Source organism: Excalfactoria chinensis, chromosome 10, assembly GCF_039878825.1.
Source record: "Excalfactoria chinensis isolate bCotChi1 chromosome 10, bCotChi1.hap2, whole genome shotgun sequence".
Lineage (NCBI taxonomy): Eukaryota > Metazoa > Chordata > Aves > Galliformes > Phasianidae > Excalfactoria > Excalfactoria chinensis.
Window position 1 is genome coordinate 7,238,050 of NC_092834.1, and position 12,019 is coordinate 7,250,068.

Consider the following 12,019-nt stretch of genomic DNA (forward strand, 5'->3'; position numbering starts at 1 on the left):
CAAACCGAGAGTCCTCAATAATGTTAACCACCTGTTTCAAGTATCAAAACCAGCCCTGCAGCCAAGATTTAGTATGTAGTAAGGTGATTTTTGTGCTTCAGATGCTGACTCTTGGTGTGTTATGCCTAGAAGAGGAGTTGTGGTGCTCGTCATTTCAGCTGAAGCAGAGGGGCTTGATTTTAGAGTCAGGCAGAGGGATGAGCACCTGCTTCCCTCCCTCTTGCCCTCCTCAAATCAGTTACCTGGGCTTCTATTTCTTGCCCTGCTGGAGCAGAAAATGGTGCTGAACCAGGGCTGCTTTATCCTGGATGTTTCAGGCATCTGTCTTGCTGTCTGGAGATGCTTTTCCTGCTTAGTGTAGGAAGCCTACCACGTCTGCTATGTGAGTAGAAGAAATGCTCAACTAGTAAATGAGAAGCCTTTTCATGAGGAGGTATTTGTCCAGGTTATTCTGAGCATTTACAAATCCAGGTACTCAAAATATTAAGGCACAACTGTGGCACTGCATGGCTGAGTTCCCATGCAGTGAGCTTTAAACAGAGCATCTTTCCTACATGCCATGTCTACCAGTCTCTGACGAATGACAGCTTCACTGCTTCACAGAACTCATCTGCTTTATTAGAAAAGTTACAGTAGAAATGTATTGTTATTTTTAAAGAAGTTACTACAAAAAAAACTATATGTACAAATTCTCCAGAACTGCTGAGCATCTCCCTCTCAAACTTTGAGCTGAGAAGACCATCCAGCAGAGGTTTCCAAGCTGTAAGAATGTTCTTAGTGTTAGAGGACAGGGTAGGTGGTGTCTCCCACTTCCCAGCATTCAAGCTACTGAGGGTGCACGGGGAACAGTGTTGGATCAGTGCTGCCTAGAGTGGCAGCAACACAGTGTAAACTGTTTGTTCCGCACCTTGCACACTTGTTGCAAGTGAAAAGTTGCATTTCTTTCTTCCTTTGGGACTCATCAGGCTGGCTTAGGGGGGGCAGAAAGGCTTCTAATCTCAAGCCAGCAATATCTAATCCTTCCTGCCCCTTGCTAGCTAAGCATTAAGCCTGTGCCTAAAGGGGATTTTTCCTAACATCGATCATCTCTGGGTGGTAAGGCAAGGGGGTGACATTCAGGCTGGCTCTGCGGGGCTCCCGGCGTGGCTTGGCAGGCCCCAGGCTGCGAGGCAAGTGCACCTCATGCCTTGGGTCTCCAGTGCTATCAGTGGGCAGGGAGGAACGTCTCCATGTTGCAGGCAGAGGAGCGTGCACCAGGTCCCTGCTCTCATCTCTACCCCGATGGTTCTCTTCGGCAGGAGGCAGGGGCAGCTCCCCATTGCTGAATTCCTCACAAGTCCCCGTGTGCACATTTCTCTCCATCCCTGCTGGGAAAGAATGAGATGAGTTTTAGGATCTCGATTGCTATGTCAGAATTGCTTCCCAGAAACTGCTCGCTCTGTGCCAGCACTATTCCTTGGGGGCTCAGCTGTGCACCAAGCTCTTCCCAATGGGGAAAAGAAATTCCTGTCTTGAAGTTGGTAGGAAAAGCACAGCCTGTGCCTGCTCTCACCTTTGGCTGCTCCTGGATGGAGATTGATGCTATTAAGCCTTTGGCTCAGCTCCTGGTTTGCCCGCATGTAACGGCTCAGCTCCTTTTCCAGCACCTGAATCCTCCCCTCATACTGCAGCTTGCTGCTGGCCAGCCCCTCCTCCATGTGCTCTGCAGGGGAAAACCAGGTTATTGCAAGCTGCAAGCCCTAGGAAAGGTAACAGCAATGTTGTTCTGGGAGCTGGGCCTCTACCATGGCTCTGCTGAAGCAGCAGCTGCATGTTCTGCTCATGCTCCTTCTGCTGCAGGGTGAGCTGCCGGTCCATCTCCAGGCGCTGCCGCTCCACAGCTGCCTCCAGCCAGTGCACCAGCTGCTGCTGCTCCTCCAGCTGCATCTCCAGCTCTGAGAAGGCAATGTGCTGCCGGTGCTGATCTTCTCGCAGCGTCACCACCTGGCCAGGGCACAAAAGTAAGCTCCTTCAGAGCCTGGGCAGCCTTACTCACCCTGCTCTGCTTCACCAAGTTAGATTTTTTTGATGCATCACATGAAGGAAGAGCAATGTGTGGCTACACTGGTGTGGCAGAGCCCTGCAGGGGTGCGTGCATCCTATCCCTGGTATTTAAACCCCACTCCTAGGAGATGCTGGGGGAAGCAGGGACCTACGGGGTCACATTGCTCCGCAGGGTGAGAAAAGAGGCAGCAGAGGAAAACAAGAGATTGGTCACACACTGCAGCTCCCTCCAGCATAGAAAGCAGTCTCTCCCACCTTGTCAAAGTACTTGCAGAGCAGAGCTCTTGTCTCAGAGGAAGACAGGTAGCTGAGCTTGGCCATGAGGTTCATCTCACACTGGGACAGCAGGCTGGCTGAGGCCCGCAGCACGCGCTGCCGGCATGTGATGGACTCATTCTTGTATTCAATTGCTGCATCCAGAGCTTCGATTGCCTCATCCAGCTGGAACAGGATCCGCTCCTCCTGCATGTGCAGAGCAGCAGTTAGCAGAGAGCAAAGGATTTGCTGTGTGACCCCCATCCCTACCTCCTTTATCACCTCACAACCAAGACAATGCTGGCAGGAAGAGCATCTGCCCAGCCAAAGAGCAGGTACCTCTGGGGACAGTAACGTGCCCTGACGCAGCTTGTTGTCAAGTTCTAGCCTCTGCTTCAGCAGCTGGTCCTTCTCCTGGCGCAGGTTGCTGATCTCTTGACGGATCTGCTGCTGGTCGTGGGCGCTGCCATGGCGCAGCTGCCCGTTCTTCTCCGTCAGCTCCTTCTCCAGATGCTCCAGGCGGCTTGACACACGGACTATGTCATCTGTCAGGGCCTGCAACAGTTGTTTCAGGTTGGATATTAAGAAATAAATATTTTCAGAGAGCGGTGAGGCGCTGGCGCAGGCTGCCCAGGGAGGTGGTGGGGTGCAGCAGGTGGTGGGGTCCCTGCAGGTGTTCAAGAACTGTGGGGATGTGGCACTGAGGGATGTGGTGAGCAGGCATGGTGGGGTGTGTTGATTGTTGGGCTTGGTGATCTTAGTGGTCTTTTCCAACCTCAATGATTCTATGCTTGACTGCTCTATTGGGAAGTCAAGTCCCCCGCCCCTTTCTACTGCATCACATAAGCTAAGCACTCTCAGAATAACTCAGTAAGGTGCAGCACAAGCAGATTTCCTTCCCCCTTCCCAAAACCATCACCTTATCCTGACCTGCAGGCTTCTGCCAGTCCCAGGTGTCACCACTGTCTTTCAGCCTCCTACCTCTGCTGGCAATGAACCAGGGACACAGGTGTCACCCTCTTGTCCTACCTGGCTGGAGCGCAGCCTCTTGCTTTCCAGGCCGTTCTTCTCCTGCAGCAGAGCCTCCTTTTTGGCCACGATAGCTTCTCGCTTCCTCAGCTCATCCTCCAGCTCATCTAAGGCCCGGCGCTGCTCCAGCACTTTATCCATCTCCATGTCCAGCCACTTCTTCTGTTCCTCAATTTTCTGAAGGGAAGAAGCGTAAGTCATATACGTGCATATAGACAGCAGCAATTCCAGGGACTGCTAGACTGAAGGGCAGCAGAGTTGATTCAATTTCTGCTAACCCATACAGCCCTGACATCACTGCTTCTATCCTTCTGAATCTCCCACTGCCCTTCTGTAAACAAACATTTCTACAGCTTAGATGCAATTTGAGTCTTTTGCTATCAGATTGAAGTGACATCGTGGGCTGTTCTTAAAGGGAAGATGGATTGCTGCAGGAGCCCCTTCAGGCCAGGATGGAGCCTGTACCTGCTGCTGCTCCAGGCTGATGACGGAGCCATTGCTTCCACTCCGCCGCTTCCTCTGGAAAGCTGCAATTTCTTCTGTTTTGATGCGCAGGATTTTCTGGTGCTGCTCATGCTTCAGTTCCAGTTCCTATGGGGAAAGGAGCAACCTACAGCCATCTGGAAGGGATGTCAGCTGTTACTCCAGAACCGAGGGCTGTGGGCTGATGGGCAGCTTTTATGTTCTCACAACAAGCACCTCTTTGGCTACTCTTAAAAAGCACAGTACCCCCAAGCCTGATGCTGTGCTGACTACCGTCACCAACAGAGCTACTCCTGCTCCTGCTGGTTCCTACCTTGACACGGTGCTGCCGCTTGTTCATCTCCGCTTCCAGCCGCCTCTTCTGCTCGCTCTCCTCCCGCAGCCGCCTCTGCAGCTGGCCCTGCTGCCGCCGCATCAGCTGGATGTTCCTCTCCAACTCCTGCACCCGCTTCTCGCTCTGGGCTGAAAGTGACACCAGCCTCTCGGTTGCCTGCTTCTTTTTGCTCAGAACCTGCCGGAGGGCCAAAGGCTGCCCTTGAGCTCTGGGCAGTGCTGCCAGCTCCCATCAGGGCAGATCTATGTGCTCTCCATCCATACTCACCTGTGCCTTGCTCTGGGCAGCTGCCACACGTGTGCGGTACTCCTGCAGCTTGCGCTTCTCCCCGGGGTCCCAGGGCTCTTTGCCCTCCAGCTCCTGGAGCTGCTTCTGGCTGTCACTCAGCTCAGCCCGCACCTGCTCCGCTTCCTGCTCCAGCTCGCCGATCTTCTGGCAGTACTGCTTGTTCAGAGCCTGCGCATCCCGGCCTGTAACACAACCCCTTGTGCTCACCTCTGGGTCCCAGCTGTCCCAGCCCTGCAGGAAGGCAGGTCCCTGAGTATCCCACCTAGCAGCTCCCCAGCTTCCTGGTGTGCATTCTGCCCACCAGTAGCTCTGCACCTGTCTTGATGAGCTCTGTGATCAGCTCCTCCTTCATGCGGATGTTGATGGCCAGCTCCCGGATCTTCTGCTGCGCTTGCACTAACCTCCATTCTGAGTCCTTCCTTGCAGGGCGCTCCTGCCTCCTGCATGCCTCTGTAACACAAACTGCTGGGTAAGGATGCCCAGGGAACAGCAAGTCTATCACACATAAGAGCTGCAGCTTAGGACTGGTGCAGCACCAGGAGAGCTGTCCCTCAGCCTATGGCTGTCACTTACCTTTGGGCAGCTCCAGCTGCTCCTCCTGAATCAAGAAGGAATGGCCTCCGCTCGGCTCCTCACTCAACTTGCTGCTCACCTCTCTCCTATTCCAGCTGGGAATCCCGTTTCTAGAACAAGAAGCAAATGATCACTTGGGTCTGAGCACCCCCTTCTGCAGCACAACTGCCATGGCAATGTGTGGTGCTGCGACAGCCTCAGCTCACCGGCGCTGATACAGGGACCGCTTCTGCTCCCACTCTTCATCTTCTTCTGAGGACAGCTCGGCTGCCTTCTCCAAGCCCTGGCTGTGTTCCCTCCTCAGGGCCATGTCCCTGAGCTCTGCACTGCTGGGTAGGTTTGGTTGACAGCTGGCTGTGTCTTCCTTTAATGAGGGACTGCTGTTGAGCTGATGAGGCAGAGAATTGAGAGGAGATGAAATATGCTGCAGGAGAGCCAGAGTTAAGGAAGGCAGCTGACACTCAGCTGGGCGTTGCTGCTAGGCATGGAAAAAAGGCAGAGCTCCAACTCACCTTCTGATAAAGGCCCCTTCCGCTCTGCTCGGTGGGGACCCTGCTGAGGCTGTGGGGCTGCGTGGCGATCAGTGGGGCTGTGTGTGGTCTCTGGGTGGCAGTCACCAGGTGCAGGTTCTCCAGCAGCTCTGGCACACATGGGTTTGGCATCGCCATCTCCAGGCGCACGTGCAGCTCTGAGATCTTGTCCTGCTGCTCCTGCAGTTTGTCACTCTAGGCAGGCAGTGAGAAAAATGTCAAGAAGTAACGCAGATCCCAGAGGTGCCACAGAGGAACTCCAAGGCTGGATTGTACCCTGGAGCAGGGAAGATCCTGTTTGAAAAAGTACATCCCAGCAATACCTGCAGCTTATATTGCTCCATGGCATCCTCCAGGGCAGCCAAGAAATCCCGGTTCTCCTCCTCCAGGCGCTCCACTTGTCTCTGCAGGTTGGCCACATGATTGTCCTTGATGGGCTCACAGCCCTTCTCGGTGCCAGCCTGCCCCTGTAATACAAAAGAGATGTTAGCCTGCAGATACAGGACAGGTGGACAGTACCTCTGAGCTGAAGCCCCCAGCCGTTTGCTACCTGGGCTTTGGGCAGCTTGCAGCCCTGCGCCTCGAGGCTCTGATCTTCTGCAGAAGTGCTCTCGATGCCACTATCCAGCCCTGCTGAGGTCAGCTCACTCCTCTCACTCTCTACCGAGCACAGCCACTCCTTCACCCGCAGGACCTGCTCCACCGTCAGGTTGCTGTCCTCCTGCAGCTCCATCAGCAGCCGGTAAGCAGCATCCGTGCAGGTCCGGTAGTGCGCGCACTCAGCCAGCAGCCGAGCAGTGGGCTCCTGGGGGCAGCGCTTGGCCGTGTCCGAGCGGTTGATGATGCGTGTCTCGGAGCGGTGCCGCTGCTCCAGTGCCTTCTGCAGGTTCTTTATCTGCAGGTGGAGCTCCTCCACCTGCTCTGTCTCCTTGCGGCAGTTCACCACCGCTTTGTTCTGGATGTTCTGAGCTCGGCTGGCGTAGTTCAGAGTGTTGAGGCTCTCGTCGAAGTCAGAGGAGGAAGGGCTGACACATGCTATCATCACAGTCTGGGCATTGCCCCCCAGGGAGTCCTTCAGGATCCTGCAGAAAGCAGAGACATCGGTGACTGAGATGGCTGGAATGCATGGTAACGCAGGAACCAGAAGGCTTCCAGTCCTTCTCAAAGGTTAAACCCAAGGAGAATGATACACATGCTCTGCACTATTGAAAAGAGTAGAATGACTAAACACAGAATCACTGAATTGTTTCAGTTGCAAGGGAACCCTAAAGGTAATCTGGTCAGACTCCTCCATACTGAACAGGAACACCAACAGCTGATCAGGTGCTTGAGCCTGTATAGATCTCTGAATGGCAGAGGATAGAGGAGTAACAACTTGCACCACAACAAGTTTCTGCCTGAATAACTCCTGGAGCCATGTTCTACCCGATTCTGTGCTCACTGGCATGAGAACAGAAGGGATGACTTGCCCTGTGAGCTTCCCCTGTTCAGTCTGGGGTCTCTGTCAGCAAATCAGGCTGGGCATGAGAAGGATCACCAAGAAGCATCACATCCCTGCTGCTGGGCCGCCAGCCCATGGGATGTTTGGGGTCCCACTTCCCCATCTTTACCTGGTGATTTTGGAATCCCTATAAGGAATGTGGCTGCCTTTCCTCCGAGGGTCCCCCAAGGCGCTGATGACGTTGCCCAAGGCCAGCAGCCCACTGTTGATCTGGATGCTCTCCTTCAGCCTCTCCCCGGTGTTTCCCGTCTTGATGATCCGTTCTGAGCCCGCCAGGTCCACAAAATGGAACTTGGAGACCAGGACCTGTCCTGAAGCGGGGACGGTGGGCTGGTTGGACAGCGCAAGGCGGGTGACACGGCCAGCTCCGCGCCGCTGCTCCATCGTCACCGTGAAGATGGTGTGTGAGCGGCTCGACTGCGCGTTGATGTGCGTGGCACCCGTGTGCTTGGCCGTGTTGCCCATCTCCAGCAGGCTCAGCACCTCGTCCAGTCCTTCCACCTCAGACTCCTTCACACCGCAGAGCACTGCAACGGCAAACAAATAAGGGACCCAACAAAGTGACAAAGCCTAACAGCAACCTTGAGAATGGGGAGAAAAAGGAGCCCACGGGCAGCTGCACGTACCGATGTTGCCCTTATCATCCTCTCGGATCTGGATGTCTTTGCTGGCTGTATCCACCTGCAGAAGGTCCCGGAACTCCTCCTTGTACACCTCCAGGTAGGACACGCGCACTGTGTAGTCGATGAGGTCGTTCTCATCGATAAGCTGGAAGGTCTCTGCCATGGCCCGTGGGATGATGCCCTGCTCATCCTCATTGATGGAAGCTGGCAAAGAGATGTGGTCGTGGTCATGGATATGGATATGGTGTGTGCCTGGAACCATGCTGGCTGGGGATGGGCTGGAGCCAGGGCTGCAGCATGGGTTTCATCCAGAGCGGAGCAGTCCCTTGGCCTTCCTACAGCCCTGCACTGCCTAAATTCAAACTGTCCCTGCAAGGGGTTTTAGGACTTGAAACCTCACCTCTCTGCTTCCCTGCACAGCGGTGATGGGATGTTAATGTTCCTGCTGGTAACAAACATCGAGCATAAAGCCAGAGTGCTGCCCTCTGAAGCGAGAGTTTCCCCACCAGCTCCCCCAGCTCATTATCTGTCCGCTCTGCCATTGTGATATTAAGCTGTTCTGCTTTTATCTCCAGCAGCCATGCAGAAATGCAGCCCCGCACCTGGAGCTACAGCCTGATCTGAGAACGGAGCAGAGATGGATCTTAAAGTACGGACATAACTCAGCATTCCTAAGTGGCGCAGTTAAGCAAGGCTGACCAAAGCACCTCTGGTCCACACACACTAAGGTAACTACAGATCCAACCATACAACTGAAACGGCTTTTAAAAGAGAGATGGATGGGATGGGATATAGGGGGATGGGGGCTATGGGATGACGGGATGTGATGGAGATGAGGCGGAGCGGGATGCGGTGCGCTGGGTCGCCGCCACTCACCGACGCTGGCCTCCCCGATGGTGTAGGTCTTGCCGGAGCCCGTCTGCCCGTAGGCGAAGACGGTGGCGTTGAAGCCCTGGAAGAAGGCCCGCAGCAGCGGCCGGACGCAGGCGCCGTACACGTCCTCCTGCCCCGCCGCCTCGGGCAGCACGGCGGCGAAGCGGAAGCGACGGCGGTGACCCAGCGCCACCTCCCCGGTGGCCGCATCCCCGCGCAGGCAGGAGCGGTGTCCGCGCAGCACCTCCTTGGGCAGCAGCGGCCGCACCCGCACCGCCACCCGCACCGCCGCCCCCTCCGGGCCCATCGCCGGGCGGAGCTGCTCGGCGCGGCGCGATGGCGTCAGGCGGCTCCGCCCGGCGCGGCGCTGCGGCGGCCGTCGGGGCTGAGGGGAGGGGCGGGGGGCGTGCGGGGGGTGTTCCGTCCCGGCTGAGATGTTCGCAGTGCGGAACGGCCGTGGGATGGCTGCGGTCGGGAGGGATCTTAGGGACGGTCCGGTTCCATCCCCTGCCGTGAGCTGGTTGCCGCCCGCGGGGTCAGGTTTGCTTAAAATCCCGTCCAACCTGATTGGAGCTGTTTTGGGCAGGCTGTGCCTCGCCGTCCCATGAAGAGCTCCTCGTCTGCTCGTACCTACAAGTCCTCCGTCACTTTGGAAGTACTCCATCACTCGTGCCGTGCTCCATCGTGACATGCCCCATCCCTCGAGGTGCTCTGGGCAGCCTGAGCTGGTGGGGGACATCCAGCACACCGCAGCAGGGTGGAGCTGGGTGATCTTTAAGGTACCTACCAACCTAAGCCATTCTGTGATTGGTCACGACATGCTCTATCATCTATCCGTGGCATGGTCCATCAGCAGCGATACACTCCATCACTTCTGAGATGCTTCATCTATTGTAAGACACATCTTCTATGACGAGATGCTCTGTGTGTGACCCTCCATGGGAAGAGACAGAGGACTGCATGACCCTGCAGAGGAACAGCAGCCTCCTGGGATGCTCTGCAGCCAGCCCTGCATGCTGGGAGGTGACAGGGCCAGCCCCAGCGCTGACGTACCATGGGGATGATCCAGCCCATAGCAGCACTTTGAATCCTGCTGCCTGCAGCTGCGGGCAGTGCTGTAGCCCTGGCAGGTCCCCCGGGTGCACATGGAGGAGCTGGGTGTGCTGCCATGCGGCTCCGGCTGCGCAGGAGTGCCAGCTTCACACCTGAGCACCCGGCCCTCCTGGAACTGCCCTGCCCCACTGCCCTGAGAACAGAAGCCAACGTGTTGGTGATGGGAGCGGACAGCGTGGGGAAATCAGGTGAGGAATGAGCACGAGCTGAGAGCTTACAGGCACGGAAACCCGTTTCTACTTGAAAAATAGGCTGTAAGTTGCAGTGGGGTTTGGGGAATGAGCTGCAAGGAGCAGTTCTGCCCCTCTGCTGATGTCTGGAAAGGGGAAAATCAGAGGTTAGTCCCAGCAGTGGGAGTTTGTGGGGGGATGCATCCTGAGCGTGGTCAGCTCTAAGCTGCATGTAGGCTGGGTTTAAGATGAAAAATCTCAGAGGTTTGGAATTGTTTTGTGATCCTTGTTCTCCCCCTTTGCAGCCCTGACTGTGCGTTTCCTCACTAGGCGCTTTATTGGGGAGTATGGAGACATGGGTGAGTACCAGCTGTGCCAGCCCCGTTCCATTCCCGTTAGGGACAGAGAGGTTGCAGGGTTTGCCTTATCTTCCCGTAGGGTTTGGTTCCTTCCTGTCCTCTCCCATATTTCTCTAGAGCTCCCCAGAGGCTTAGTGTCCACGTTTCCTTAAAGATTCTGAAGGAACTCAGCTGTGTGGGAACTGTCTGCAGAGACAAATGGCCTCAGTCTCATTTCTTTGGCAGAATTCATCTACAGCCACACACTGACCGTGGATGGCAGAGAGGTTCTCTTCCACATCTGGGATGTTCCCAACTCACAGGTGAGGGGGCTCCGTTCTCATTGTGTGCCATCCTCCCAGGGAGGAAGCCCAGTCCATTCCCTTTCCCATTCCTCAGGACCAGGCTGACGATGGCTCCTCGGAGGAGAAACGAATCCAGTGGGCTGACAGCTTTGTCCTGGTCTACAGCATCTGCGACCGTGCCAGCTTCGACCTCTTGCCCCTCAAAGTGCAGTTCATAAGGGCAGCCAAGGAGGGGCAGGGCCAGGTGCCCATCGTCATCGTGGGCAACAAGCGGGACCTGCAGCACCAGCGGGCTGTCTCCAGCGAGGAGGGACGGCTCCTGGCCCTGTCTCTGGACTGTGGTTTCTATGAGGTCTCTGCAGCTGAGGCCTACCACGGGGCTCTCATGGTGTTCCATGGACTGGCTGAGCGCATCCCCGACACCAGGTTGGCACTGAAAAGAGGTGCTGGCATTCGGGGCATCGTCAAGACCGTGTCAGCGGTGTTTGCCCGTAAGCGGACGGACTCGGTCTGAGCAGTGCCTTTGCTTCTGTGTTGTGCAGCTGGATGAGGCCTCCTGTGTTCTGTGCAGTTTGGGTGCATTCCAGGAGCACGGCACGTTCTTCAAACCCCAGGATCTGGGTCTCTGGCTGTATATGGCCAGCAAGGCAAGGGCCTTCCTCTGCTCAGCCCTCAGCTCTGTTGTTGGCTGCACCATTCCCAGCTCCTTCTGCGGGCTAGCAGGGAGGACATGCAGCTATATCCTGCTCTGTGTCCTTGCTGTCACCCTGGCAGCCTGGCTTGTGCCAGTAATGAGCCTGGAGGACAGCAGGCAGAGTCTTTCACCCCTCCATCCCATCGCATCTCATCTTCTCCCACCCCATCTCATCCTATGTGACTCCAAGCAGTGCTGTGCTGCTGACCTCCCTCTTGCAGCCTTTTGGTGACAGCCCAGGCTCAGCATGGGAAAGTCAGGCACTGGGCTTTTTCCCAGGATGTGGGACTGCACTGTGTGTCTCATAAACGCAGACCTCTGAGCCCGCTTGTCCCCAGGGAGGAAGGGATGGGGGGAGGAGGGCAGGGAGGCCTTTCCCCTTCCCTGCTGTCCCTGGGAATGCAGTGTGTAGGAAGGAGGTTGTGTGTGTGCAGTGCAGACAGCGATTGCTCTGTGCTGTTCTCCTGCAAACTGAATAAATCTTTGGCAAGAAGCCCCTGGTGGCTCTGAGTTAGTATTCCAGGCATAGGAAGGGGCATGTACAGTGCTGGGCAATGCTCATGCACCGCAAAAAGCCCTTGGCACCCTCGGTGTTCCCAGCCCTTTATGGCTCACCAGCCATTGGGCAGCTCTTGTAAAGCAGACTGTGCAAGGGGTGATGGGGGGGAAGGTTTATTACTGCAGCAGATACAAGTTGTGGGAAATGGGGCCTTCATGCAGGAGTCTGGGGTCCCAGTGCTCTGCCTGGTCTTGTCCCTGACCCCAAAACCATGGGAAGAGGGATCGGAATCCAGGATGCCTTGAGATGTGGGTGCCCCATCCCTGGAGGTTCTCAAGGCCATGTTGGAGAGGGCCCTGGGCAGCCTG

General features: G+C 56.0%; 2 protein-coding genes across 4 annotated transcripts; one reads left to right on the forward strand and one right to left on the reverse strand.

Annotated features, from left to right (window-relative positions):
- Positions 1-593: 593 nt before the first annotated feature.
- KIF7 (kinesin family member 7) lies at positions 594-8,861 on the reverse strand. Of its 2 annotated transcripts, none has more exons than XM_072345385.1 (18): positions 8,536-8,861; positions 7,663-7,863; positions 7,146-7,563; positions 6,086-6,617; positions 5,859-6,002; positions 5,518-5,730; positions 5,212-5,393; positions 5,006-5,115; positions 4,748-4,882; positions 4,412-4,614; positions 4,124-4,321; positions 3,793-3,918; positions 3,328-3,504; positions 2,638-2,853; positions 2,299-2,505; positions 1,785-1,983; positions 1,553-1,702; positions 594-1,367 (listed from the first exon to the last, which is right to left on the reverse strand). In XM_072345385.1, exons 1-18 carry the CDS (start codon positions 8,837-8,839, stop codon positions 1,057-1,059), a joined length of 4,026 nt encoding a protein of 1,341 aa, XP_072201486.1. In that variant the 5' UTR covers positions 8,840-8,861; the 3' UTR covers positions 594-1,056. The 2 variants fall into 2 exon arrangements, with proteins under 2 accessions (XP_072201486.1, XP_072201485.1); XM_072345384.1 differs by having other exon boundaries at positions 594-1,364; positions 8,536-8,845.
- An 81-nt stretch (positions 8,862-8,942) lies between these two features.
- On the forward strand, positions 8,943-11,635 carry LOC140256669 (ras-related and estrogen-regulated growth inhibitor-like protein). Of its 2 annotated transcripts, XM_072345386.1 has the most exons (5): positions 8,943-9,833; positions 10,121-10,174; positions 10,400-10,476; positions 10,553-10,884; positions 11,001-11,635. In XM_072345386.1, exons 1-5 carry the CDS (start codon positions 9,701-9,703, stop codon positions 11,176-11,178), a joined length of 774 nt encoding a protein of 257 aa, XP_072201487.1. In that variant the 5' UTR covers positions 8,943-9,700; the 3' UTR covers positions 11,179-11,635. The 2 variants fall into 2 exon arrangements, with proteins under 2 accessions (XP_072201487.1, XP_072201488.1); XM_072345387.1 differs by having other exon boundaries at positions 10,553-11,133.
- Positions 11,636-12,019: the final 384 nt, after the last annotated feature.

Bases quoted from the DNA above. Each gene is read 5' to 3' on its own strand.
- LOC140256669 (XM_072345386.1), top strand. From the start codon at position 9,701: ATGCGGCTCCGGCTGCGCAGGAGTGCCAGCTTCACACCTGAGCACCCG. The intron at 10,477-10,552 runs GTGAGGGGGCTC...CCCATTCCTCAG, and splicing joins GGGATGTTCCCAACTCACAG to GACCAGGCTGACGATGGCTC. The intron at 10,885-11,000 runs GTTGGCACTGAA...TGTGTTGTGCAG, and splicing joins GAGCGCATCCCCGACACCAG to CTGGATGAGGCCTCCTGTGT.
- KIF7 (XM_072345385.1), bottom strand. From the start codon at position 8,839: ATGGGCCCGGAGGGGGCGGCGGTGCGGGTGGCGGTGCGGGTGCGGCCG. The intron at 1,984-2,298 runs GTGGGAGAGACT...TGCCCTGGCCAG, and splicing joins TCTGCAAGTACTTTGACAAG to GTGGTGACGCTGCGAGAAGA. The intron at 1,368-1,552 runs GTGAGAGCAGGC...ATTCTTTCCCAG, and splicing joins CCATCCAGGAGCAGCCAAAG to CAGGGATGGAGAGAAATGTG.